Raw genomic sequence first — 27,412 nt, 5'->3', positions numbered from 1 at the left:
GCAGCGAAGACAGATCTAGTAGCAACTGTTCAGTCCCAGGGGCATAGATAATAGGGTGTGGGGGCATGAAATGCAGGGGGAAAGGGTAGGAAAGACCCTCTTTATCCCCCCTCTAACATCCTTGTTTTATCCTCTTTCCTCTGGACAGTATGTGTGCTCCCGAATCCATTTTTTTAAAATTAGAGTTCACCGAGACTAGCATGGATAAGAACTTGCCTTCCCTGCACAGTCCCCAGCTCTAGGCCCAGGGAAGCCTGGAGTGTGCATGGGGAACGCAGAATCAATTGTTGGCATGACAATATCCATAAAGTGGACCTCACTGTAAACTGTGATGCTAGTTTACAAGATCATTTCACATGCATTTTTTATGGTCAACCTTCAGTTAGCAGTAACCCTTAACACGAGTTTGTTAACTTCCCTGCCAGGACTGTAAACATGGCCATCTGAGAGGTCAGAGTTGAAGGGAATCAACTTATAATCCCAGTAATTTAATGTAAACAGTCACTCCTGAATTATATGTTTTCATGGTTAAGTGGTTTTGTCGTTTTAATTAGTAACAAGGCAACCTGGATTCCAGCGACTCTTTAAGTGAACATGCAAACCTGAGCTGTCCTTGCTCAGCCTTTTGTTGGTCTTCTCATCCCCACTGTGGTTTCCATCTAGATGTTATAATTTAGAAAATGTCCTATTTCTTAAAAAACTGTTTCTCTAGTCATAAAAGGGATAGGACTATTCCCTGTAGGGATAGTTTCAGTGCTTCCCTCCTCAGCCATGCTGCGACACCCCTTCCCACCCATCAGCCTCGGCCTGCTGCAATTTACTTTTCTATCTCCCAAGAGCTCCCAGCACTGGGCCAGCAGAAAAACTGATCTCTCCCCACTGGGTGACATAATCGGCTCCAAGCTATCCGAGCAAGCCATAAAAGATGACAGTAATTCTGGTGCTTTCTCCACACTCTGTTTATCTGCGGGGGGATCATCCATTTAAGGGTTCTTCCCAAGCCCCTGTTCAGTCTCAAGTCAGCTCTCCCGACTCCCTCCAGTGACCAGGCCCCTTTCAGGGTCATTAGTCAGCAAATCAAAGAAGGCAAATTCTTCAAACTGAAGTCAGCAAACTAGAAGGAAGAAAGTGACTCTGATGCTGCTGCCAGAATAATCATACATTTTTTTAAAAAAGGATTTATTTTTTTAAATCATGGTAATATACACATAACATAAAATTTACCATTTTCTGTTAAGCATTTTAAAATGTACAGTTCAGTGGCATGCAGTACATTCACACTGCTGTGTAACCATCATCACATCCATCTCCAGAACTCTGTCTTCTCCCCAAAGAGAAACTCTGTACCCATTAAACAGTAGCTTCCCTTTCCTCCTCCCTTCAGCTCCTGGCAGCCACCATTCTACTTTTTCTCTCTATGAATTTGACTACTCCAGGTAACCCATATAAGTGGAATCATGCAGTCTTTGTTGTTGTTGTTGTTGTTGTTTAATGACTGGCTTATTCACTTAGCATAATGTCATCAGGGAGCATTTATGTTGTAGCATTAGAATTTCATTCTTTTTTCAGGTTGAACTCTATTCTGTTGTATGTATACACCACGTTTTGTTCACCCATTCATCTGTTCATGGGTTGCTACTACCTTTTGGCTATTGTGAAGAATGTTGCTCTGAACATTGGTGTCCAAATATTATTCAAGTCCCTGCTTTCAGTTCTTTTTGGGTATATACCTGGAAAGGGAATTGCTGGATCATATGGTAATTCTATATGTTTGGTTTCTTCATTCGTTTGTTTTTTGTTTTTTTTTTTTGAGGAACCACCATACCGTTTTCCACAATGGCTGCACCATTTGACATTTCTACCAGCAATGAATGAGGGTTCTAATTTCTCCACATTCTCCCCAACATTTACTATTTTCTGTTTTGTTTGTTTTTTATAATAGCCATCCTGGCTAGGCGCGGTGACTCACACCTGTAATCCCAGCATTTTGGGAGGCTGAGGCAGGCAGATCACTTGAGGCCAGGAGTTGGAGACCAGCCCGGCCAACATGGTGAAACTCCATCTCTACCAAAACTACAAAAACTAGCTGGTGTGGTGTTGTGTGCCTGTAATACCAGCTATCGGGAGGCTGAGGCAGGAGAGTTGCCTTAACCCAGGAGGCGGATGTTGCAGTGAGTCAAGATCACACCACTGCACTCCAGCCTGGGTGACACTCTGACTCAAAAAAAAAAAAAAAAAAGAAAAAACCCATCCTGATGGAGGTGAAGTGGTTATCTCATTGTGGTTTTGATTTCTCTAGTGATTACTAATATGGAACATCTTTATATACTTGTTAGCTATTTGTATATCTTCTTCAGAGAGATATCTATTCAAGTCGTTTGCCCATTTTTAAATTGTATTGTTTATTTTCTTTTTGAGTGTTAAGAGTTCTTTATATATGCTAGATATGAACCTTGTATCAGATATATGATTTGGAGATTTTTTTTTCATCCTGTGAGTTGGGTTTCCTTTTCATTCTGTAGAAGTATCTTTTGATGCACAAAAGCTTTTTATTTTGATGAAATTCAGTTTATCTATTTTTTCTTGTGTTGGCTGTGCTTTGGGTGTCATATCTAAGAAATCATTGCAAAATCTAATGCCACGCAGTTTTCCCCTATGTTTTCTTCTAAGAGTTTTATAGCTGATAGGGTTTTCTTAGAAACACAAATTCTAAACCTCAGACTTACCAATGCAGAATCTCTGCTACCCAGAAAGCCACATTTTTCTAAAGCTTCTCAGTAATTTTAGACTAGCCCATCTTCCTATCTAGTACAATAATCTTATCTACAGTATCCCTGACAGACAGTCTTTCATCCTTGGCTTGCATAGGCACAATGATGGGAAGCTTGTTCCATATCATATAGAATTAAGTTATAAGAAAGTCTCTAAATATTCAGCTGAAATCTGCTTCACTGTAACTTCTACCTATTGATTCAAATTCTGTCATCTGGGAAAAATAGAATAAGGGTGTAAGTCTTCATCCAAGTATTTCAACATGTTCTTAATATAGCTCAAATATTCTCTAGACCAAAAAGAAAAAGAAAATGTCCCTAGCTTTTTTCAGTACTTTCTTAAATGACCCAGTTTTTCAAACCTTTCATTGTCCTGGTCACCCTCCTCTGGAAGCTCTCAAGACGTCAATGATCCTCTTAAAATTTGGCATCTAGACTGATCACCCGCTTGACACTAGAAGTAGTCTCGCCAGGGTAATATCCAAATCATGACACTGCAGACAACTTCAAGTTGGCTGCTGACTGTCCTAGATGACAGCTCGGGCCATTTTTACCACTTGGAAATACAAAAGGAATTTGTTTTTCTAAAAATAGGAAGGTCTGGAATTTAATCTAAATAAGAAGATAACTTTCACAGCCATCTGTCCTTCCATCCCTGGCATCCATTGGTGTGGGAGGGGAATAGAGGATGGGTACCCATACAGAGGTGGATGCAGGCACTGAGTATGGGAGCAACACGTGCCTGGTGGGAGGAGGTCAGAGGGCCCTCCATCTGCTCCTTACCTTAACGTGGGTTTCCCTCTCAATGTGTCCATTTTTGTGTATGTGAATGGGTGAGCTGTGTCTGAGCTGGGTGGCAGTAATGGATGGGGACTTGCAGACCAACGCAGCAACACTACTGCCAAGTCCCACAACTCCAGAGGGTGCCCTTCACGTTACATAGAGGTGTGAGGTCCACAGCCCCGGCAGGACTGCTGTCCCGCAACCTGTGCCAAGGGCCACAGGGCATTAAACAGAGTCAGCAGGCTCCATCTTGAGTGAGCGGTAAGCGTGTGTCGGGAACAGAAGGATTCCTTGGCGACTTCTGCCACACCCTGGCTCCCTCATCAGGTTGCTTCCTGCCCTCCGCATGTGGCTGGATGTTCCAGTCTTCTTTTCTCTTCAGCACCCCTTCCTCCACTCCCCAGCCTGTCCTCTTGAACTGTGCTTGGGGGCTCAGAACAGATGGGATTCGTTTCCTCCTTGGCTCTGAAGTGTCCTGACGTTGAAAAATGTCAAATAAAATAAACTGTAGGCCCCTGCCTTCTCCCAGGCTGGCTCTGTGCTCCCAGAATCAGCGAGCTCAAGCCTTAAAGAGACACTTCCAGCCTTACCGTCAGTGCCCCAGCCTCTGCAGCTACCCTCCTGAGAAGGAGCTGCATTCTCTGCCCTCCCACTGGGCTCATGTCTGACTCTCAGACCCCAAGATACCCAGCCCAGCCACCCTCATTGATAAGAATTCTCTTGCAATGAGCACTGGGTTTATGTGGTTTGTACAAAGAGACCCCTTTTGAATTTGAATGGACGAGGAGGCAAGTTGTCCCACTTCTTATTTCTTTATCTGCCTTTGCCTTGTCTGTTTCCTGATAGGTCTTTAGGAATCCCGCCCAGTCGGACAGCTGGGCCAGGCCTAGTTTTTGCTCATGGAACCCAAGGATAGAAGCAGAGAACAGTAGGGGGCCATCCTCGGGAGGACCCAACATTCAAGTTCAGGAAGGAAACTCAGTTTTTCTCCTGAAAGGACTTCAAATCTGAAAGGGAGGTAGGCAGCCTGGGCAACAAAGTGAGACCCTGGGCATGGCAGCATGTGCCTATGGATAGTCTCAACTACTTGGGAGGCTGAGACAAGAGGATCACTTGAGCCCAGGAGTTGAGGGCTACAGTGAGCTTTGATTGTGCCACTGCACCCCAGTCCAGGTGACAGAGCAAGACTCTGTCTCTCAAAAAATAATAATAATAATAATAAGTGGGCTAGGCTCAGTGGCTTATATCTGTAATCCCAGCACTGTGGGAGTCCAAGTTGAGAGGATCGCTTGAGACTAGCCTGGGCAACATAGCAAGACACTGTCTCTACAAAAAAAAATGAAAACTTAGCTAGGCATGGTGGCGCATGCCTATGGTCCCTCCCAGCTACTCAGGAGGTTGAGGAGGGAGGATCCCTTGAGCCCAGGAGTTGAGGTTGCAGTGAGCTATGATCACACCACTGCACACCAGCCTGGGCAACAAAGACCCTGTCTCTAGAAAGTTAATTTTAAAAATTAACATAAAATAGAAAGGTGGGATACTCTTTGGGTCCATAGTAAAGGAAGCAGTATGTAGTTGAAGTAGACGATGGCTGTTGCTTCATTGAAGATAATATCTAACAATTAGAACGCTGACTCCAGATTCATACACACAGCCTTGGCTGATGTTTCTCTGTGGTATAGAGGAAGAAGCACTGGGCTAATTCCGAGATCTGGAGTCCAATCCTAAGCATACCTCTAACTTGCTGTGGCACTGAGCAAGTCACCTGTCCTCGCTGATCTTAGTTTGTTCATTTGTAAAAAAGGTAATCACTTTTGCCTTAAGAGGATCAAATGGAAAAGAATAGTAAGAGTGCTTTGAAAAGTATAAAGAGTTGTCAGTTTGAAAACTATTATTCTGGTTGGGCACAGTGCCTCATGCCTGTAATCCCAGTACTTTGGGAGGCCGAGGTGGGTGGATCACCTGAGGTCAGGAGTTTGAGACCAGCTTGAACAACAAAAACATGATGCAACCCCATCTCTACTAAAAACACAAAATTAGCTAGCATGGTGGCATGCACCTGTCATCCCAGCTACTTGGGAGGCTGAAGCAGGAGAATCGCTCGAACCCGGGAGGCAGAGGTTGCAGAGAGCCAAGATCACGCTATTGCACTCCAGCCTGAGCAACAAGGGCAAAACTCCATCTCAAAAAATAAAATAAAATAAAACAGAAATCTATTATTCTGATCTCAACATAATGGTCTGTTCATTTAACTGATGGCCTCAGTCTTAATTAGGGGTTGCTAGAGTATCAAAATAAGGTTTCTTAAACTTGGAAGATGAGGACATTAAATTTGGGCTTTGACTTACATTTCAAGGAATGCTTCGCAACACAGTCTTGATAGTCTTTTAATCCTGTAGCGTGCAGTTAAATAAACAGACTTTTGAGAACAGGCTTATCAACACAGACATACCACAGATGGGCAGAGCCATAGCATGGTTTAGAGTGAAGACTCACAGCTAGGCTGCCTGTGTTTGTATCCTGCCTCTTTTCCTTCCTAGCTCTGTGAGTTTGGATGAGTTTTTCACCTCCCTCTGCTTGTTTCCTCAGCTGAAAACTGTGGAGAGAAGTGGTGCCTACTCTGTAAGATTGATGTGAGGATTAAATTAGTTACTGCTCTTACATTAGATATCATAAATGCTTAACAAATGCTGGCTCTCCATCAGCCATTTGATGATAGACATTAGCAAGCTGCTGGACCTAAGTTGTCACAGACACATTCTAGATGATAATACATTCTTTAACAAAGAATGTATTAACCTTCATGCTTGAAAATGATCTTTCTGATCCTCACAGGAAGAATGACATAATAAGTTGTTTGCCAAGAAAGATGGATTTGTCCTGACCCATTTTTACCTGTTCACACAATGCTCTCATGCAGCAAATGGTGCCCATCTGTGGTTTGGGGTCTGGGCTGAGAACAGCATGTGCTTGTTGTGCAAATAGCTAAGCTCCCTGCACAAAGAATCACACAAGTGGCCATGACCTCTTTCCCATCATGACTTGGCTAATTGGGCTGTCAGTCCCTCACTCAAACATGTTTCTTGCATATGAAGAATGTTTTGGGCCGGGTCCCCAGAAGCTGACCTTGAGACAAGGATTTGGGTGTGAGTGGTTTATTTGGCACGTGCCCGGAAAGTGCTGATAGGAGTGGGAAAGTGAGTCAGGGAAGAGAAGGAAGTCACTACAGGCTATGTTCATGTGCAGGTTACTGCTGTGGGCAACTGGGGCTTACGGATTTCTAGGAGATGACATCGAATACACCTCAATGTTGCCCCACCAGAAGGTCAAGGAAGCACGGGTATTTATATGTCAGCTCCCATTCATTATTGACTGAGAGCAAGCAGCTCCTAGAGGGCATTGGGTCTGTGTTTCAAGCCTGTTGCACACAGGCTGAGAGGAATCCCTGAGTCTGAGTCACAGGTACCTGTAGTTGTGCTTAGACAGCTCATACGGGAAAAGTGACTGCAGAGGAGCATAGGTGGGACACAAACACCACCAGTTATAAAGAGGAAAAATGGGAAGGAAAGACGAGAGGAAGGTGTGGAGTTAGATTCCTGGGTCAGATGTGAACTGGCTCTCAAAACACTCCTTTTTTTTTTTTTTTTTGAGACAGGATCTCACTCTGTTGCACAGGCTAGAGTTCAGTGGTGTAATCACAGCTCAGGGCAGCCTCTACCTCCTAGGCTTACATGATCCTCCCACCTCAGCCTCCTGAGTAGCTGGGACTACAGGCACACATCACCACACCTGGCTAATATTTACAATTTTCTTTAGAAATCCAGGCATAGTGGCTCATGCCTGTAATCCCAGCACTTTGGGAGGCTGAGGCAGGTGGATCACCTGAAATCAGGAGTTCGAGACCAGCCTGGCCAACATGATGAAACCCCGTCTGTACTAAAAATACAAAAAATTAGCCTGGTGTGGTGGCAGGCGCCTGTAATCCCAGCTCCTTGGGAGGCTGAGGTAGGAGAATCGCTTGTACCCAGAATGTGGAGGTTGCAGTGAGCCAAGATCACGCCATTGCACTCCAGCCTGGGCAAGAAGAGCAAAACTCCATCTCAAACAAACAAACAAACAAACAAAAAACTGTAGAGACAGGGTCTCACTATGTTGCCCAGGCTGGTCTCAAACTTCTGGGCTCAAGCAATCCCCAGTCCTCCCTGGACCTCCCAAAATGCTAAGATTACAGGGGTAAGCCACTGTGCCCAGCCTCCTTAATTCTTAAAATAGTGGGCAGCACCCCTCAGTCTATGCAGCATTAATCTGGATAACAGTGTCTGTTCAAACCCAACAGGGTTAGTGAAAAGTTGGAGTAAGCCAGGTATTCCAGAGGGGCTGCTGGATATATTCTGGTTGCCATGGCAACTAATGCTCGCTCAGGAGTGGTCCTCCCTCTAGAGTGTCCTAGTAACCTACAATTGAGTTGCTGGAGTTTTCACCTAGTGTGAAGACATGCAATTTGGTTGACAGTCAGGATGTGTAAGGGTCAAGGAAGCTGTTGAGATGATCTTGGCTTTTCCCCCACCAGCTCTGCCCACCTGTCTACCTGTCCACTGTCTCCCCTCTTTAATTGTCAACCTTCTCCTTATGTTCTGTGGTAAGCCAACTGAGCTTGTGTGGTACCTGAAAATTCCATGTAGTCTGATATTACAGAAAGAACACAAGTTTGGAAGTATGACAGGCCTGGTGTTCAGATCCCAGCTCTGAGTCTCTGGGAAAGCTGTTTATCTATTTTAAGGGAGAATATGAATATGGCAATAGGATTGTTTTTAGCATGTAGTGAAATATAATGTACGTAATACACTTGGTGGCCGGGCACAGTGGCTCACGCCTGTAATCCCAACACTTTGGGAGGCCAAGGCAGATCACTTGAGGTTAGGAGTTCGAGATCAGCCTGGCCAACATGGTGAAACCCAGTCTCTACTAAAAACACAAAAATTAGCTGGGCATGGTGGTGGGCTCCTGTAGTCCCAGCTACTCGGGAGGCTGAGGCACAAGAATTGCTCATGCCTGAGGTGGATGTTGCAGTGAGCCGAGATCAGGCTCCATCTGAAAAAATAACACTTGGCATGCAGCAGGTGTCAGTAAATGTTACATCCATCCCTTCCCTTGGTTGCTCCTAGAAAACCAAAGCTACAAAGGCCATCATCTATGGCCAGCTATTCCACCTGGGTGGTGATGTCCAGTTGCCCACCCATCTTTGCCAAATCCCCTCCCTCCAGGGAGTCTTTCCTGATTCATCCCACTGGACTCTGGGTTGTCCTGGCACTTGTGTGCATAATGCGTACTGCAGTAATTTGCACTTTTATGATTCTAGCATGCATGGTTTGCACACACTAATATGGCATTATTTTATTTAATGTGAATTAGATATTCTCCCCCCATCCCCCACCCAATTTACAAATGAAGAAATTGGAACTTGGATTAACTGGCTTGGGAGGATCACAAAACTCAAACTGGCCCCACCAGAACAGAACCCAGGCCTCTTCCCCCGACATTCTGCGCATGTTCCAGTACACCTGCTGCCTCACCATGTGCTCCTTGAAGCCTTTCCCTCTGTGTGCAGCCTTTGTGTCCCTGAAGTCTGTGAGCATGTCAGGGGCAGGGATCACAGGCCTTCCACTGGAGTAGGAGCTTCCCAAGGACAGAGACTCTGTCTTCTCTCTCTGTGTGTCCCCTCAACACCTAGCAGTGTAGGTTCTCAGGCCATGCTGTCGACTGACCAATGAATCACTATTAGAGACCCCCTTCTGGAATGCCCTTACATGACCTCTCCATCTTCCAGGATAGAGTCTTGCTTTGCGGAGCCACAAAGTACCCACAGTCAGGAACTCTGGTCCAAGGGCAGAAGGAGCAACCCAAGCCTCTGTGAATACAAGTCCTTGTTTGCCTCTAGCTCAAAGGCTGAGCTGTCCCAGGATGTTCATGAGGGGCCAGCTCTGGCCTCTGGGCTATCAGATGTCTCTGGCCAGGCAGTAAAAGGCCATTCACTGCAGCTGAAGAAAAGCCAGCAGGCCAGGCAGAGGGAACTACCTACTGAAGTATAAAGGTTTAGGGGTCCAAAGATGCTGAAGGACTGAATGGTTGTTATCTATATATCGGTGTGACAATAGAACAAGCACAGGAAGAGGCATAAAAGTATAGATTTGCAAAGCAGGCCAGAGGAAAGAGTCAGACCCATAGAGACCGAAAGCACATAGCTACACTGGAGGCAGATCAACACTCACTGAATATGCAGGGCAGGATCACGGAGAGACAAGGTAGGAGAGGCTGACACGGGGGCATGTGTGGTAGAAAAACAGAGTCAGCGCGTTCGTGATGTGCACGCCAAGCAGTGGAAATGAGAGACAGACAGATACTGTGTGAGACCCATCCGAACATGTGTGTGAGAGGTGGCTGGATACAAAGAAGCTGTGTGTGCACAAGATCAACTGTTTGAGGACACAGGCCCGCCGATGTGCAGGGGGTGTGTGGCAACCAGACAGGCACAGAGAGTGTCTGAGAGATGGAGAGGCCTGTCCAGAGCAAGATGAGTGACCTTGTGCTCAGCCTGGTGGGGGTGGGGTGTGACCCAGAGCAGGGTGAGTGTATTCTCACCAGCCTACACCCCTTCTCCTTTGGCCAGCTCCTACTTAAAGGGGTCTGTGTCATGCCTTTTCTCTTTCTTGTTGGGACTTCTCCAGCTTGGGAGACAGGAATAAATCTCTGACTTAGACCCTGCCCTCTTTGACTGCTCACCCTCTTCCAGCCCCTCTCCCCAGCCTCAATCTCTCATTCTTCCTCTACTTTGATGTCTGGCTTCTGTCTTGGCCCCTGTGGGTTTGATGACAAAGGGCAGTTCAGGAATGACACTATCTATACATACATGGCCATATGGACAATTTCAGGTGGTGGGACTTCCAGCAGTTGGGGTTCCCAGGACTGCTGACATTCTGCTGAGTGTTATTAGAAGATCAGGGACAGAGCTTATCATCTGGCTGTCACTGCCCCTTTCCAAGCCACAATGAGCTTCCACAGAGGGGCCCTGGGGGATAGCCAGCTGCCCTGTGCCCATGCTGGAGTGAACTGTCCTCTGATGTTCCCTGTTTTCTGGATTTAGCCAGGAAAAGGAGCTCCCTGTGTGAGGTTCCAACTAAGAGATACCACCCTTCGCCAGCTCTGATCAGATACTCCTGAAGTTTGGAAGGCAACAGCTATACAATCTCTCTCTCTCTCTCTCTCTCTCTCTCTCTCTCTCTCTTTTTCTGAGACAAGCATCACTCTGTCACCCAGGCTGGAGTGCAGTGGCACAATCATAGTTCACTGAAGCCTTGACTTCTTGGGCCCAAGTAATCCTCCCACCTCAGCCTCCCAAGTAGCTGGGACTACAAGCAAGCGCCACCATGCTATTTTTAATCCGTGCTAAGTTTAAAATGTAGTACAGGCTAATTCTTAAATTTTAAAATACACACTAATTTTTGTTTTTTGTTTTGTTTTGTTTTTGTAGAGGCAGGGTTTTACCATACTGCCCAGGCTGGTCTCAAACTCCTGGGCTCAAGCTATCCACCCACTTTGGCCTCCCCAAGTGGTGGAATTACAGGCATGAACCACCATGGCTGGCTTATACAATCTCTTTTATCTCCACAGGTCCTTGTGGTTAGTTTCCTGCTCTTGGGAGGCAGAGTAGCAAAGTAGATGGAACATTCAAGCCCACCTGGCCTGGATATAATTTTTGGTTTGCTACTCACTACCTATGTGCATTACTTAGCCCCTGTGTGCTTCGGTGTCATTATCTGAAAGAAATGCCCACCTTGTGATATTTGCTCATACATTCAATAAACACTTGTAGACCACCTAATATATACCAGACACTGCAGATGTGGCAGGAGGAAAAATAGGCATTACTCTTAAACTCATGTATGAAAAGAAATGGCCGGGTATGGTGGGTCACACCTGTAATCCCAGCACTTTGAGAGGCTGAGGCAGGTGGATCACTTGAGGTCAGGAGTTCAAAACCAGCCTGGCCAACATGGCAAAACTCTTTCTCTACTAAAAATACAAAAATTAGCCGGGCATGGTGGCATGTGCCTGTAATCCCAGCTACTCAGGAGGCTGAGGCATGAGTATCGCTTGAACCCAGGAGGCAGAGGTTGCAGTGAGCCGAGATCACACCACTGTTCTCCAGCCTGGGCAACAGAGCGAGACTCTGTCTCAAAAAACAAAACAAAAAAGAAATGGCAGTGCTCACTTTGGCAGCACATATACTAAAATTGGAACAATGCAGAGAAGATTAGCATGTCCCCTGTGCAAGGATGACACCCAAATTTGTGAAACCTTCTGTATTTAAAAAAATATATATTAAATTAAAGACAGAGAGAAAAAGAAATGGCAAACAAGCCAACAAATAAACATGCAATAGATTAGGTGGTGCTGCGTGTCATAAGGACAAATAAAGCAGGGTAAGGGGCAGAGAGTGATAGGGTAGTGGGTATTTGAGAGTGGGTAGTCAGGGAAGGCTTCTTTGATAAACTATGCAGATAACTGGGGAGAGAGCTGTCCAGGCAGACAGAAGAGTATATGCAAAGGCCCAGAGGCAGGAATCAGCATAAGTTCAAGGAACTGCAGGGAGGTCAGTGTGGCTGAAGGAGCATTAGCAAGGGGGCAAGTGGCCAGAAATGAGGTCCCAGGTAGCCAGAGGCCATGTGTGCCATGCTGAGGACTTTAGCTTTTCTTCCAAGAGCGAGGAAGCCACTGGAGGACTTCAGGGTGAAGGACGATGTGATCCAACATGTTTTGCAAAGGGTCTGTCTGGCTACTCTGAGGAGAGCAGACCACAGGGACACCAGGGGAACCAGGAAGCGTGGAAAGCAGACTGCTGCAGTTAGCTAGGTGAGAGCAGATGGTGGCTCACACCAGGGATAGAAGTGGAGGTGGCAAGATGGTTTTGAGGATTAAAGAAGATAACATTGGCCAGGTGTGATGGCTCACACCTGTCATCCTAGCCCTTTGGGAGGCTTAGGCGGGAGGATTGCTTGAGCCCAGGAGTTCGAGACCAACCTGGGCAACACAGCGAGACCCTTTCTCTACAAAAAGTTTTAAAGCTAGCGGGATGTGGTGGCTTGCACCTGTGGTCCCAGCAACTCTGGAGGCTGAGGTGGGAGGATCGCTTGAGCGATTGGAGATTGAGGCTGGAGTGAACCATGTTCATGCCACTGCACTCCAGCCTGGGTGACACAGCAAGACCCTGTCTCAAAAAAAGAAGAAGAAGAGGAAGAAGAAGAGAGGAGGAGGAAGAAGAAGAAGAAGAAGAAGGAGAAGAAGAAGAAGAAGAAGGAGGAGAAGAGGAAGAAGAAGAAGAAGAAGAAGAAGAAGAAGAAGAAGAAGAAGAAGAAGAAGATCATTTACAGTACTTTCTCAATACATTTATGAGGTTTCATTTCTGTTTCACAGAGATATGGGATCCAAATTAGCAATGGAGTGCAGTGGAATGGGTGCTTAAGCTGATCTGAAATGATTGCTCCTGGCCTCTTGAGGTGGAGGGTTTGTATATATGCATACACACACACCGTGGCATCTGCCCAGTGACCCCGGGTGAGGGTCCATCAGGCCCTTACTGGAGAGGCAGCCCCTCTCCCCTACCCCTTCCTGTGGTCCTCTGTCTCGTGTTCTCAGAAGCACACAAAGCCACTGATGTGTTGGGATATTGGAAGCAGGATAATCAGCTAGGACTACTGAGACAGTAGCTTACTATACAAGATGTGGAGGGTCTACCCTCTCTCCTGCCCCTCCCAACTGTGGGGGTGGTGAGAAAGGCAGGTCTCCTTGAAGGTTATATAAATATTTGTTGAACAGTAACACAGCTGGGACCAGGACCCCTTCCTCCAGCTGGCTGACTTGCTAACCCAGAGAAATCTCAGCTGGGATTAGGGCTGAGCTTTGGAACACTCTGCTGTGCATCTGTTGACTCCCAGTGACCCCAGTTCAAACTCTCCCATCTACCTTCCAAACCTGTCCATCTGAGCCCCACACTAGCCCCAGGGAGGGAGTGGCAAAAAGTGGTGCTATTGACTGGTGAAAAGAAGCCTGCCCCAGGAATCAAGACACCTAAGTTGTGTAGAGGGGTCTTGAGCTAGTCACTTGCCCTGTCTGGGCCTAATTTTCTCCTCTGTGAAAATGAGGGGTTTGAACTAGATGCTCTCTAAAGTCCTTTTTGGCTCGAACATTCTGGATTTTCTGACCACATGAACTGGGTCTGATCCAGGGTACCTGGCATTTCCTGCAGGAAGGGCCTGGAGATTGAGGAGGAAAGACAGCAGTCATGCTGGTCCAGGAAAGGAGAGAAGCTCCCCACACTCATGCATGAGGAACTCTGGAAGACACAGGCATTGCTAATGGTAAAGAAATCCATTGCCTGGATCTGGACCCAATGTCATTGTGGCTTCTAAACCTGTGGCCAAACTAGGCCCCTCTATTATTAATCTTACTTGCTGTTAATGTTCTAAAGCAAGTATAATAATACCTGCTTAGGTTGTCTGAGAATAGAATAAACTCATAGATGTGAAAATGCTTTGAAAACTTCTGCTACACAGAGACTGGAAATTATTTTCCTAGACAGCTGTCAAGATCATGACAGATGATTCCCTCAGGATTCAGTTGGGTCAATGGGGCATCTGAGAGTAGGTTTTTGAAAGCTGGGATTAAGGATGTGGCCAGGTAATTCCCCATTGATCCTGCCACAGTATGGAAAGGGTTAATTCACTGAAGTCCCTCTCCCAATTCCTTTCTCTTTCCTTTCCCTGCCCCTCCACTCTGATTTAATTCTTTCTCTTTTTAATCACTCTGCTATAAAATACCCATTGTCCTGCCTCTGCTATTATGCTATCAACCAGGCCTGGCTAGGATGCAGAGGAGTCACAGGCCCAGCTGTCACCCACAGGCCCAGGGGGATGTTCTCTGACTGGCCAAAACTTGTGCAAGGACAGGCTTTTCCATCTAAGGAATGAAATAGCCTCATTAGTGATGGGAACAAGCAGACATGAGGGCAGGTCAATGGACAGAGTTATGGATACCTACCTTGGGACCCTAATCCCCTCAAGGGTCTCATTTCTGGGGCTCACCAGGAAATCAGGTATGTGATCAGGCTCCAGACAGGTGACCCTGGAACCCAGAAACCCTCAGGCAAGTGACACTGGAATTCAGAGCACACCAAACTGCCTCTCAAGTCTTTCCCTTTTCTTCTTACCCCATTCTAACCAACCACATCAACCTCTGAGATTATTGTCCAGGAGACAAGGAGAGCCTCCCATAAACTATCTTTTGATGTCTCTGTTGGAAATGAAACTTTAGCCAAAAGAACCTTGGGCCTCAGCCAAGGTGACTCCAGAGATCCTTTGAGGTGGGGAAGGTGTGGGAAGGAAGAGGGAATTACGCCCTCCCAGGAATCTGGCTGAGGGACCTCATGCATATTAGTCTGCGTTCTGCCCTCTGCTTTGGACATTTCCTGAACTTTCTATGCCTCAGTTTCCCCCTTGTAAAGAGCTGCTGTGAGAGTGCTGGCATGGGAGACAAATGAGATCATGGCTCCTAAGGGCTCTTTGAAGAGAAGCCCCACAGGAGCACAGAGGAAGCCTATGTGAGATAGACAGGCCTTTTTCCTCTCTCCCTCTTTGGCTGGGTTTTCTTTCTGGACAAGTGCCTGACTCCCAGCTCCCTTTCAGCAGGTGTCATCCCCCTCTACCATGTGTCCCTCAGCTGCCCCCAACTCCCTGCGCCCCAGGCTACAGTCATGCTCAGAGTCACCCCTGCATTGCCCGTCCCCCATACCCTATCCCCACTGTAGTCAAGGCAACTGTGCCACCATATCCCTTCCACTCTGCCATACCCTCATGACAGGCAAGGTCAGGGCCCCTTCAAGCGCGGAGCTCCCCATTGACAGGGGAGGCTGTGTTTTCGTATTTTCACAAAAAACTCCCAGCCAGCATTTCTCTTCAGTGCTGCTGCCTATTACCCAAAGTGCCTTGACCTGTGGACTGAAAATAGCAAGTGCTAATTTGCATGTTATTTATTTAAGTAGCAACGTTTCTGGGATCCTGCTCCTTCCCCTATAAAAGCCCACCATAACCTCCACCAAGCAGTAAGGTAGACACTACTGTGGGACTTACCCTCCTCATGAAGAAGGAAAGAGGAACCTAGAGCAGGAACCTCACCTTCTGTTTGGTTCTGGCATCTCAGGAATCAGTCCCAAGAAGGAGGTGGTGTACAGACCCTATACCCCAGAATGCTCAGTGGGGACTCAGCTGACAGCCTCTGCCCTGAGCTGAGCTACTGGCTGAGACTTGTTCTCTTTATGATCTGCTCCTCCAGTTCACCTGTGAGGTGAAACACAGCGGGAGGAGGGTGGAAGGGAGGGTGAGCAGGCCTCCAGGTATGAGGATGAGGGATTGAGCCACATGGTCTCTGGAGGGCTGTGAGGGAATGTTCAGGAACAGCTCAGCTCCATGCACAAGACCCCTGTCCCTCCAAGTAAACCCCTATGTCTACCCCTTCCAGGCCTCAGATCTCCCTCCTTCCAGGCCCTGCCGAGAAAACCACAAAGGAGGAAACGTTATGGAAAGCTTACAGCTAGATCTGGAGAAAAACATCCCCTGCTGATGACATTCCTTTGGCTGAGACAAAGTCATTTTACTCAGGATTCCATGCTGGCTGAGGCTAAAGAGAATCCCTTATGGCACGTCACTATAAGCTGTTCCCCAGATGACCCAGGCCAGCTCCAGCACAGCTGCATGGACAGAGCCTCCCTAGAGAACTCACTGTGCTCACCCTGTTTTGGGTGGTGGTGAGGATGGGAGGCTCAGGACATTATCAGAACAGGAGAGCCAGGATAGAGCTTGGCCAGGGACATCATCCTGGAATGAAATGGAAGAATATGTGAGAGGACCATCTGCCTTACTCTGATTCCCCCTCAGAGCTGGTCTGCTTGGGAGCTGGTGCATCTTTTCTAAGTCTTACCACCCAAACCACTTAGACAGAGTAAAGGGAATAAAAGTCTGTCTATCCCCTATGCTAGGGGGAAGTCTGAGGGATTGGTGCTAGGATCACTGCAGCCCTTTACTCCCCTTTGATCAAGCATATTTGGAAAACTTGGCCACAATATGCAACCTCAGAAACAAAGACCCTTCCTCCAACTTAAACTGTTCCATTCTCCGGAAACGGAGATCCCTCTGCTGAGGTTTTCCGCCCTCTAAGAACTGTGGTTCATCACCCCAGAGCTGCAGTCCCAGGTCAGTGGCATTGGGTAGCCAGAGTAGTAGGGGCAGATGGGCTGTCCAGTTACCCAAAGTTCACTGACCTGTGGGCTGAAAATAGTAGTGGCAGCCTGCATTGCTGGGGGGCTTGGGAAAGGACTATTCCTAGGACTCAAAACACCACCCAGACCTCTTTAAAGGCAGTAAGAGCGAGGAGGAGGAGTTCAGGAGTGCAAACCTCTCCCTTAACATCTGTAAAAACCGAGGCCTGGAAAGATAGGCCTAAGAAAACACATGTGACCTGGATCTGTATGTGTGGCTCAGTCACATCGAATGGCCCAAACACTAGAGACTACTGCTCTGTGGTCCCAAGTCATCTTAGTTCAGCACATTAGGGGGCTTAAAAAAGTTGCTGCTGTTGTTTTTGTCGCTTAAAGAAACTGCAGGTATAATTTGTCCATCTCTAAAATGTAGGCTTCCCAGTTTGCCCAGTTCACATTGGGATTGGGACCCAACCATAGACACTTAACCCCTTCCAGGAGCCAAGAGTGAGAACTGGAGGAAGCAAGGGTGAGGGCAGCAGGCTAATTCCCCAACAGGGCTCCTTTCTCTGGAACCAAGAGAGTGAAGTTACCAGGAGGACCCTCAGTGGGGAGGAACCCAATGGGAGGGCCCTGCTACTGGATCCCACTGTTTTATTCCTAACCATTCAGCTGAAAGTGGGTCCTGGATAAAGGCACAGATCGTTGGGTGGTGTGAACTGTTGTTTCTCTCCCACAGTCCTCCCCCAGCAAGCACACCTCACCTAATCTGTGGTCTCCTGAATGCTGGAGAGATGTTAGGCCCCACCCCCTGAGGTTGTTAGGACATCAGAAGGTCGCACCATCCTACTTGGCTCCCGGCTGTGAGCAGAAGGGTCCTGAGCTAACCTCTGGCAATATGTACCCCTATCGGACCTTCGTGTCCCACCACACCCCTTCACGGACCTTGTTTTAGGCAATGCACTGACCCATGCTCCGATTTTTAGAAATTTCTAAAAGCCTGGAAAGGAGCCAGGAGGAGGCTGGGAGAAAGCCCTCTATGGAGAAGGTTCTGCCCAGGCCTCCCCAACTCCTTACCCACCCGTGCCCCAGAGAGAAGTGGCTCGCTGCTCACACCCCCTCCTGCCAGTGCAGCGCGAGTAAGAGAGCCCAAGGGACCGCAGCTGGCATCCCAGGGGTTAATTCCGGAGCAGCCCAGGTGAAAGTCGAGCCCCCAGCCCCGTCGGCACCTCCAGGCTTCCGAGGCCACCGGAACGGAGGAGGCTGCGGTGGCTCTTTGTCTACCTGCTCTGGGCGTTAAAGAGCCCGCTCGCAGCCTGCATCGCTGGGGCTCGGGACAGAAGTCAGCGGCGGGGAAATGGGGCTCTGTCACTTTAAGTACAGCTGGAGCCGTAAGTACGAGCCCGGGTGGTGGGGAGAAAAGGGAGCGGAGGGCAGGCGAGGGTTCGGTTTCTGACCCTCCGCGTGGCCCACAGCTCATACCTTTTCGGGTGTCCCCGGGTGTCGGGCGAGAGCGGTCCTGGGGGGCACTGGGTACCCACCCGGTGAATGGCCGCCTGAGCCGGGGAAGATGCTTCATCTGCCCCTGCCCAGATCCGGAAGGACAGTGAATTTCCCCCGCAGGTAAGCGCCCCCACACCCCCGGCCTCACCGCCAGACCGCAGAGCTGGGGTCGAGTTTGTGGCACCCCCCTCCCAGCCACAGCCCCCCAGTTCCGCCGCAGCTGCAGTCTCGGGGCAGTGGGTGTGGGGTCCGCAAGAAGGAGGGTCTTGGCCGCGCTCGCTTTTCTGCCAGAGAGAGGAGTGCCTGCGCCGCCGGAGCCTCCGAGCTCCTGGACGTTTGGCTTATGGGCATTTGGGGCTGGGAGTGGGTGTGTGGAAGGCTCTAGGGAGGGGAAAGGGAAGGAAAGGAGCTTAGGCGCCCAGGAGACCTGGACGGAGCTGAGACAATAGCGCAACTTGATTGAACTTCGATGGTTGCGGCTGTGGCGCGTGGGGGCCCGGGCTGTGAAGGTCGGGGGTCCTGGGGACCAGGCGGGTGGAAGGAGGAGGGGCTTGCAGCCCCAGGCCGGCCCTGCCAAGGTCACCCTAGTTCCGGAAGCTCTGGGGGTCGTCCTGGGGTGAAAGGAGGTGGTGGGAGGCGGAAGGATGAAACGGGAGGGAGAGGACGTTGAATTTGTGACCGTACTGCTGGCTGGATTCCTTCGAGAGAGAGTGAAGCCTGGTACTCTACCCTGGGAAGGGGTGAAAGATCGGAGAGCCGGGCAATCTGGGGAGACGCACAGTGAGGGACTGGTCTTGTAAGGTGAGGGCAAGGCACAGAGGCTCCTTCATAAAGGAGAAGTGAGTGTAACCACAGCTGGCCCTGGGACTCTCTGAGCTGACTTGGAAACTGCACTTCCAAGGGAGAATTAGGAAATTCCACGGGCCTGAGAAAGGGGGCTGGGGTTTCTGTTTTTTTTCAGGGGGTGGGCAGGGGAGGCTTCCCACCTCACTATTCTCATTTCATATACACACTCCTTACCCTCAGCCTCCCGCAGACCTGGGAAGTTGGAGGTTGGGCCCTATGCCTGGTGCTATGGCCCCTCCCACCTCAAACCTCGCACAACCCAGACCTGCACCCTGTAACATGCGCCTGCTTCCTCATATTGCCTCGAAGGGAGCCCCAAGTACCCTCCAGGGGCTCAGTTGCAACTGTGCACACAAAGGTCTAGGGTAAAAGCAAAGAATTGGGCAAGGCCTGAAAAGAGAGGCATCTTCTGCCTCCGTTCCTGCCCTGCAAAACCGTGGTCACCAGGAGCCCCTTGGAAGCCAGAGGCCCGCTGACCCCAAACTTTTTCCCCCTACCATAGCATGACAGAATGCAGCCCTGCAGCCCCTGGAATGTGACTTGGGTCCTTGGGGTCACTTTGCCAAAATGACTGGTAGGTATGGTGGTGTCATAAAAGAAACCAGTTTATGAGCAGAGAATAGACCCATGTAGGGACCTCTTACCTCAGGTGAGATCCTGGGCTGAGTCCTGGACAGCTCACAGGGTCCTGGAGAAGGCGAAGGGAAGGAACTATTCATAACCTCCTCTCTTTCCTCCACCTCTGCCACCCCAACTAGAGCCTACTTCAGATTCACATAGGGTGTGCCCAAGGAAAATTATAATTGCCACCCAAACAATATTTGCACTGCTTCTACTCTGAAATTCTTTGCTTCCCCAATGCCTAGAGGGTGTGCAAGTCCTCTAAGTGACCCCAGTGCTCTTTCTCTGAGCCTATCATTCTTTCCTTCCTACTCAACAGCCTTTTCTAGGTTACCCCATTCTTTCTTTTGAATTGATATTCTCCCTGCCTCCTTCCTCTACCCAACTCCATCTCAGGGGAACCTGCCCTTATAAAGAGAGCTTAGTGCCCTATCCTGGGGCCATAGCTATTGAATACTCACCTACCTCCTTACCAGAAACAGACTTCTGGGCAGGTGTGCCAGGGCGGGTACCTGTCTGCCATAGCCCAGGTTGAGGAGCAGGTCATGTTACACCTACCCAGCCTGCTAGGGTGGAGCTGGGTTAGGCCTGTGGTTTCCTTTCCATCCAAGCCCAAGACTTTCAGGCCAATTGCTATTGGTAGGCAAGGAGACAGGGGATGTTGTAAAGTGGAGGTTATTCCTCGAATTGCCACACTTCACATATAAAGTTTAACTAGCCTGGCTCCAATCCACAGAGGGAGAACTTAGCCCAAGCCTTTGCTCTAGGGAGGGCTCAAAACTTTCCCTGTAAATGATGTTTCGCTGAGGCCAGCAGGGATCAAAGAGATGCTTACCCTCCAGGATCAGGTTTCCCTTAAACTCCAAAGGAGGCAGCACTGGGAAGATGTGAGGGTATCTGGGTGAATGACTTAATTGGCCCTCAGGTATCTCCATGACCAGCTTTTGATGAGTGAGCCGTGATCAGTCCATGGCCTCTTCATTGTTTCAGAGCAGATGTCTTTCTTGTCTGGATGCCTGGGATTCTTCCATCTATTGTGGAAGGCTGCGCCCACAAGCACTGTTCTTGTGTATCTCAAACATTACGGTCTCTCCTGGAGACTCCTTCTCTTCCTGTCTCAGCAAACACTGTCCTTCAGTGTCTTCCAAGCAGGAAGTCCAGGCATCTATCCCATTCAGCACTCCTAGACTCCCTCCTGGAAAGAACCCTTAGCTAGAGCCTGGGGATCAGTGGGAACAAGACTTGTTCACTACAGTTGCCTGACTCAACCCACAGAGACTCCCTGGGGCAGAGGGCTTAGGCTTGGCACAAACTCAGCCTCTGTGAGAGGACAGAATGCCTAGGGACAGCCAAGCCAACGAGCTGCCTCTCGTTGGAGGGTTTTATGGGGCTAGGCAAGCACACCACAGGCAAACCACACTTGCTGGATTAACCTCTTCCTGCAAAGCCCCTGCCCTGAGCCTGGGAGGAATGAGGGGGGGGTCTTAATGAGCAGAAGGCATCTTAATAGGGGGGACAGTCCGTGTCTAACATCTCAGCTAATCACCTTTTCTCATTTTAACATGAGGCTGTAAAACACAACCTGCACTAAATGCTTTGTAACCATTTTTCCATTTAATCTTCACAACAACCATATGAGGTATATATTATTATCATCCCATTTCACAGTTGAAGAAACTGAGGCACAGGGAGGTTAAGTAAACATACTAAAGATCACAGTAGTGGGATCTGTCCTCATACCTAGGTCTGTCTGACTCTAAATACAACCCCTAACTACTATGCTGTAAGGAGACTATTCTTACCAATACCAATTGAGGTCCCAGGAATACTAAATGCTGAAGATGCAGAAGTTGAGAGTAATTGGCGGCCTCAGCAAAGATTTAGAGTTGGCCCAGGGCTGTAGTTGGAATGAAGTGAAAATTATAATTGCCACCCAACCAGTGGGGAGTGGGAAGATTACTAAACTTGGAGTCAGCTGACCTGATTTAGAACTCACTCCACTACTAATTAGCTTTGTGACCTTACAGAGATTGCATAGCCTCTAGCCTCAGTTTTCCTCTCTAAAAAATGGGTATAGCTCCTGATTGATCTACCTTACTGGGATGTAATGACAATGGGAAAATATGAAGAGCAGAATGCTTTAAACATGTGGGCTTTGATAAGTGAAATTATGACCACGTGAAGTCATTCCCAGAAGCAAGAGTCTCTCCCAAATTCTTTAGATTGTGTTTTTAGCATCTTTTTCTTCCGTCTTACTAGGACTCCAATGAGGATGCCTATGAGTATAATACATGGAACAGTTCCCAGCTTAGAATATATCTCTAATTTTTGCTTAAATTCTTCATTGCCCATCTTCAGGTTTCTATTCAGTCCAAATTCTATGCCAATGAGGATGGCATATTTATACATTCCTGGTTTGGATAGCAATTTACATAAAAATAGACTACTTTTTAAAACTTAAAAGATGATTTTTTAAAAAGCAATTTTGTTCATTTAACCTTTCCTCCCTGACAACTTTGTGCCAGCCACTATGCTGGGAGCTGGAGAAACAGAACCCTAAGGAGCTGACCTCTACTTATTCATTCATTCATTCATTCATTCATTCAACAAACTCTAGTGAGCACTTCCCAGACGCCAGGCAAAGTTCTGGGTACGGGGGATAGAATAGTGAGCAGTAAGGCAGACCATAGTCCCTGCATTTAGGAGCTATGTTTTCTTGCAATGAAAACAGATCAATCAATGTTAGCAAATACTTCAAATATATTATTTCAACCCATGAGAAATGTGAGAGGGGATAATGCAGGAGGATGTAGTCTGGTGGAGGAGGCAGAAGGCAGCAAGTAACTGTGATACCAGGTCATACGTGCAGTAACTGAAAGCCAAGCAAGCAGGGGCCATACTTTGAGTGGCCCTAGAGAGCTTCCTAGAGGAGGTAGCATTTTCTTTAGGGCTTTGAAGAGAAACTAAGAGTTTTCCAGAGGGACAAGAGCTTATTTGAGGAAAAAGGGGGAAGTTTTTCCCAATTGAGAGGTTCTGTGTCATCTTCCAACTTCTCTGCCTAGACCCACCATCACTGTGCCTTCATCAGTCACACACACTTCGTATCTAAGACAGAATCCTCTGAGACAAACAACTGAATGAATTTTTCACTGCTGTCTGGAGGAATCCTATCTGGAGGTCTTTGATAGTGTCACTGACTTGTTTCCTCTGGACCTGGGTGTCAGTGTCAGCTCATGTTTAGTTCATGGAATAACAGACTGTCTTTAGGCTGTCCTTGCCCTTGCCCTTTCCATCGAAGCAGAATTGAATAATTCTACACTTGTGGAGCATGTGTAGGATGTGAGAATTCATCCTCAGCCTAACTTTCTTGGGATGCTTCAGGAATTTCCTAGAAATGCTCAATTCTTGGACATTTACATCTTAGGAAGCCTTTATCCCATAAAGGCTCTGACTCATGATTGGGTAAGAAATATTGAAAAAGAAAGAATATCAAATATCCCTCCCACACACATGCATATATACACACATACACAACAGCCTGGCCACTGGTCCTTAAGTATTGAGCATAATCAAGGAATGCTTGATATAACCCGTGGACTTACAAAGGATATACAGCAAGTATGAATTTTCTCACGAACCAGTTTTCCTACTTAGTATATTGTTACAGGTGCCATTTGAATAATGGATGAGTTATTCAAAAGAGGGGAGAAGAGGAAAGTTGTGTATCCACTTCTGATTTCCTGGGTACCAAGCTGGGTGCTTTATAGGTGTTTTCTTTGTTATCTTATTTACTCCGCCAGCTGCCCTGAAAGGCTAATGGTGACGTGACCATTTTTCTGATGCGCGCACATGTTCAGGGAGGTAAAGTGCCTGTCCTAAGTCAGTCAGTAAGTAGTGGAGCAGAAATTCAAACCCAGCTCTGGCTGGCTATACAGCCATTCCTCCCTAGACTAAATGTAAATCTAAAGAGCTGGGTACTTTCTACAAGCTTGAAAATCAAGTTTCCTTTTGGGATGGTCATTTCCTAGAAAGAAGAGCTGCTAATGAGGCTCCCCAGCCTTCAGGGAAGTTACTTTTATTGTATTTATTTATTTTGAGAGGGTCTGGCTTTGTCACTCATGTTACAGTTCAGTGGCGCGATCACCGCTCATTGCCGTCTCTGCCTCCCAGCCTCAAGCAATCCTCCCACCTCAGCCTCCAAGCAACTGGGACTGCACGTGCATGCCACCACGCTCAGCTATTTTTTTTTTTTTTTTTTTTTTTTTTTGTAGAGGCAGGGTTTCGCCATGTTGTCCAGGCTGTTCTCTAACTCCTGGGCTCAAGCAATCCACCCAACTCAGCCTCCCAAACTGCTGGGACTACAGGTGTGAGCCACCATGCCTTGCCTTGCTTTTAGACATATCTATATATATTTTCCCCATATTTACTCACCATATGGTGATAGTTTTGTCCAATTATAAGTTTCTAGGGGCTAGGGGATTTTATCCAAGTGTTGTATATGTGGAACTTAGTAATGACCTTTTGATGATGACAAAAAATAGCTGATAGGATACCATTGTAAGAGCTAATATAACAGTGCAGCTTTGCACATACCATATTTATGTTGTATCATGTCACACACAGAGCCCTTCCGATTAGGTTAAATCATGTCACCTGAAACATAACAGGTACATAAAATGGAAGCAAATCCACCAGCAAGTATTTATTCATTGCCTACTATGTGCCAAGAAATTCTGTTAATCACTAAAAACATAACAAAAGACAACCTATTCCAATCCACACTATGATTAACTTGTAATAGAATTGGGTATTTAACAGTTATTGGGGAATAACAGTAGCTGGAAATAGGAAGTAAGCAAGTCAGAAATGTAAAGGAAGATTTATGCCCAGGTCAAGGAACAGCACATTAGGAGGGCAGTGAGTGTGGGAAACTCATGGAAGTTCAAATGTAGACTGCACTGAAATTTGGAGAGAATGACTAGGTCCAGTGTCTCATGCCTGTAATCCCAGCACTTTGGGAGGCTGAGGCAGGTGGATCGCTTGAGCCTAGGAGTTCAAGACCAGCCTGGGAAACATGGGGAAACCTCCATCTCTACAAAAAAATACAAAAAATTAGCCGAACAAAAACTTAGTTCCAGCTACTCAGGAGGCTGAGGTGGGAGGGTCGCTTGAGCCCAGGAGGTTGAGGCTGCAGTGAGGTCTAATCATGCCAGCGCACTCCAGCCTGTGTGACCCCGTCTCAAAAAAATAAAAATGAAGAAATTTGGAGACACTATTCAGGAAGAAGGGAGACTTTCAGGTATGAAGGAAGAAGAAGAGCCCTGGGCCTGAGATAAATCTTGAAGAGAATTGATGGGGCAGTGGATCAATAGGTAATGTATAAAGAAATTGGAACATATGGCCCATCCCACTCTGTCATCTTCACCATCCTCCTGGGCCCCCATTCTTGGGACTGTGCAAGCAGTTGCCCCAGTGCGCACACACATGGTCCTGCCTGTGTGCGGGTGTGTGTGTGAAAGTGTTATTTTTTCAGGCTTGGAACATTTTCTCATGGATTATTTTAAATTCTTCTATAAGACTATACTAGACTATCAAGTTCTGATTTTGGTGATCTGCCAACTGTATGATTTTAAAAATAGGTTTTTAACAGCTTTAAAACAGAAGTAGTATTTCTGCCAGGGGGTGGAATTGTGGCTCAAAAGCCCTGAAGGAGAACACATACTTGGGATTTATTCTTGGGTGCCATGGATTTCTGGAATTTTGCCCCTAGACACAGTGGCGAAGACAGCAGAGGGTGTTCCAGGGTACACATCCTAGACCCTGCTCCTATTTATTCCCTCTGATATGTGGTTGAAGGGCAGTGCTTGAGTGGATAATCAGATCCCTGGAAATGGATGCCTCACTCTTGTCTGGAAAAAGTTCCCTAATGAAATCTCTTGTTTACATTATGCTACACATTCATGTTCTGGAAGTTTCTGCCATTTCTTCCCATTTCCTATATTATATATGTATTTGGTGCCTATAATTTGTACTGTTTTTCCCCCATTTAAGCTTCTGTCTTCATAAGTTCTAGGTAAACATCCTTGTAGTTTCCAGGTCCTGGGTTGCCAACTCAGATTCCCATGCCAGCTGTTACTGAATGCTTATCCTGGGATCCTTCTTCCAGAACCCAGAGCTCCTTATGGCAACCCCACCGGAGTGGGTCCCCAATATATGGGATTCATGCCTAACAACTTTGCAGATGCCTTCTAGGCTAGTGTTGAGCTGATCCTGGGGAAGATTGTTGATTGCCTTCCCTGGAAAGGCAGCTCTCTGAGAAAACTTCATAAAGACTACTCTTCTCAGTGCTCATAATGTGTTTTGGAATTATTACCTTTGCAGTATATGAGCAGTATGTTAATTTATTAATTTTCCTTGTCCCATTAAAAGGGTCCTCCTCTCACTCTTATGAATTCAGTGTGAAGGAGGAGGTATATGTAATAACACCAGCTTTTTCACATGGTTTATAGCAATTGCTTTCATCTTTTATGGGTGCATCTCATGTTTGCCATGATATTTCAAGTTGTTTCTTTTTTGGGGTTTTCACATGGAAATCCCTGGCAAAGCTGTGCTCCTCCAGCATTCGCATGTGTGCAGTGTTTAGAAAGGGAGATGGAATCTGGGCTGCTGCACTTCAGTTACCTCAGCAGGGAACCTACCAGCCTCCACCAAGCTCTACCCCTGGCCTCAGAACCTCAGGGGGCAAAAGTGGCCAGTCACGTCCTCTGTCTCAGAAACTAGCCGTGAGCCTCTTGCAGGAGGGAGGAAATCATTGCTTACTCATGCGCAACCTTGTTTAGGAGCATTCCTGCTATCTGAGAAACTAATTCTGGGAATTTGCACAGAGCTATTCATTGTAAAAGCAGCTTTGATCCCCAGAGAGTCCACAAGACCCTGGAAAAAAATTTGCTTTGCCAGGGAGACAGTGGAGCCTACAGGAGCCCCCTAAAGAAGCTGGGACTCCTGGGTTCGGTGTCTGGTTTTGACATAGTAGTCTGCTCAGGTAGGGCTCTTAGCTACCCCATGTCCCTTGTATAAAGTTGAACTAAGACTCTCTCTGGCCCAGTGTGGTGGCTCACGCCTGTAATCCCAGCACTTTGGGAGGCCGAGGCAGGCAGATCACTTGAGGTCAGGAGTTCGAGACCAGCCTGGCCAACATGGTGAAACCTTGTCTCTATTAAAAATACAAAAATTAGCCAGGTGTGGTGGCAGGTGCCTACAATCCCAGCTACTCGGGAGGCTGAGGCAGGAGAATTGCTTGAACCTGGGAGGCGGAGGTTGCAGTGAGCTGAAATCATGCCACTGCACTCCAGCCTGGGCAACAGAGTGAGACTCCATTTCAAAAAAAGAAAAAGACTCTTTCTAACCGAGAATAATTCTACCAGTGAAATAATGTCATAAAGTTAAATAATGCTGGCCATATGATTTCAGCCCAATGAATCAGCAATAACGGTTATTAGCCTCACTTCCTCATCCCCATTTAGCAAAATATTCAGAAGTGAAGCAAAGAGAAATATATTGAAAAGCAGCAAAAGTCAGAAGG

At 47.3% G+C, this 27,412-nt stretch overlaps 1 protein-coding gene, 1 long non-coding RNA gene and 1 other non-coding gene across 9 annotated transcripts in view; 2 read left to right on the top strand and 1 right to left on the bottom strand.

Annotated features, from left to right (window-relative positions):
• The window catches only part of NAV1 (neuron navigator 1), a 280,884-nt gene that overhangs the window by 180,761 nt on the left and 72,711 nt on the right, over positions 1 to 27,412 (top strand). The window contains exon 1 of one of the 6 annotated variants that reach the window (XM_037986169.2): positions 17,559 to 18,483. The exons of the other annotated variants lie outside the window; for them this stretch is intronic. Coding sequence (XP_037842097.2) covers positions 18,431 to 18,483 — 53 coding nt within the window. The 5' untranslated portion in view covers positions 17,559 to 18,430. Of the gene's footprint in view, positions 1 to 17,558; positions 18,484 to 27,412 lie in introns of those variants that run through there. 6 annotated transcript variants of the gene reach the window in all.
• LOC140710261 (uncharacterized) lies at positions 1,169 to 20,437 on the bottom strand. 2 transcript variants are annotated; one of them, XR_012091218.1, is made up of 3 exons: positions 20,292 to 20,437; positions 19,854 to 19,897; positions 1,169 to 4,029 (listed from the first exon to the last, which is right to left on the bottom strand). It is a non-coding gene; the product is annotated as an uncharacterized lncRNA (long non-coding RNA). The 2 variants fall into 2 exon arrangements; XR_012091219.1 differs by having other exon boundaries at positions 20,296 to 20,437.
• LOC119619795 (U6 spliceosomal RNA) lies at positions 11,816 to 11,922 on the top strand. Its single transcript, XR_005236252.1, has one exon. It is a non-coding gene; the product is annotated as a U6 spliceosomal RNA (small nuclear RNA).

Source organism: Chlorocebus sabaeus, chromosome 25, assembly GCF_047675955.1.
Source record: "Chlorocebus sabaeus isolate Y175 chromosome 25, mChlSab1.0.hap1, whole genome shotgun sequence".
NCBI lineage: Eukaryota > Metazoa > Chordata > Mammalia > Primates > Cercopithecidae > Chlorocebus > Chlorocebus sabaeus.
The sequence above is the reverse complement of the archived record's forward strand: the minus strand, read 5'-3'. Positions and strand labels throughout refer to the sequence as shown.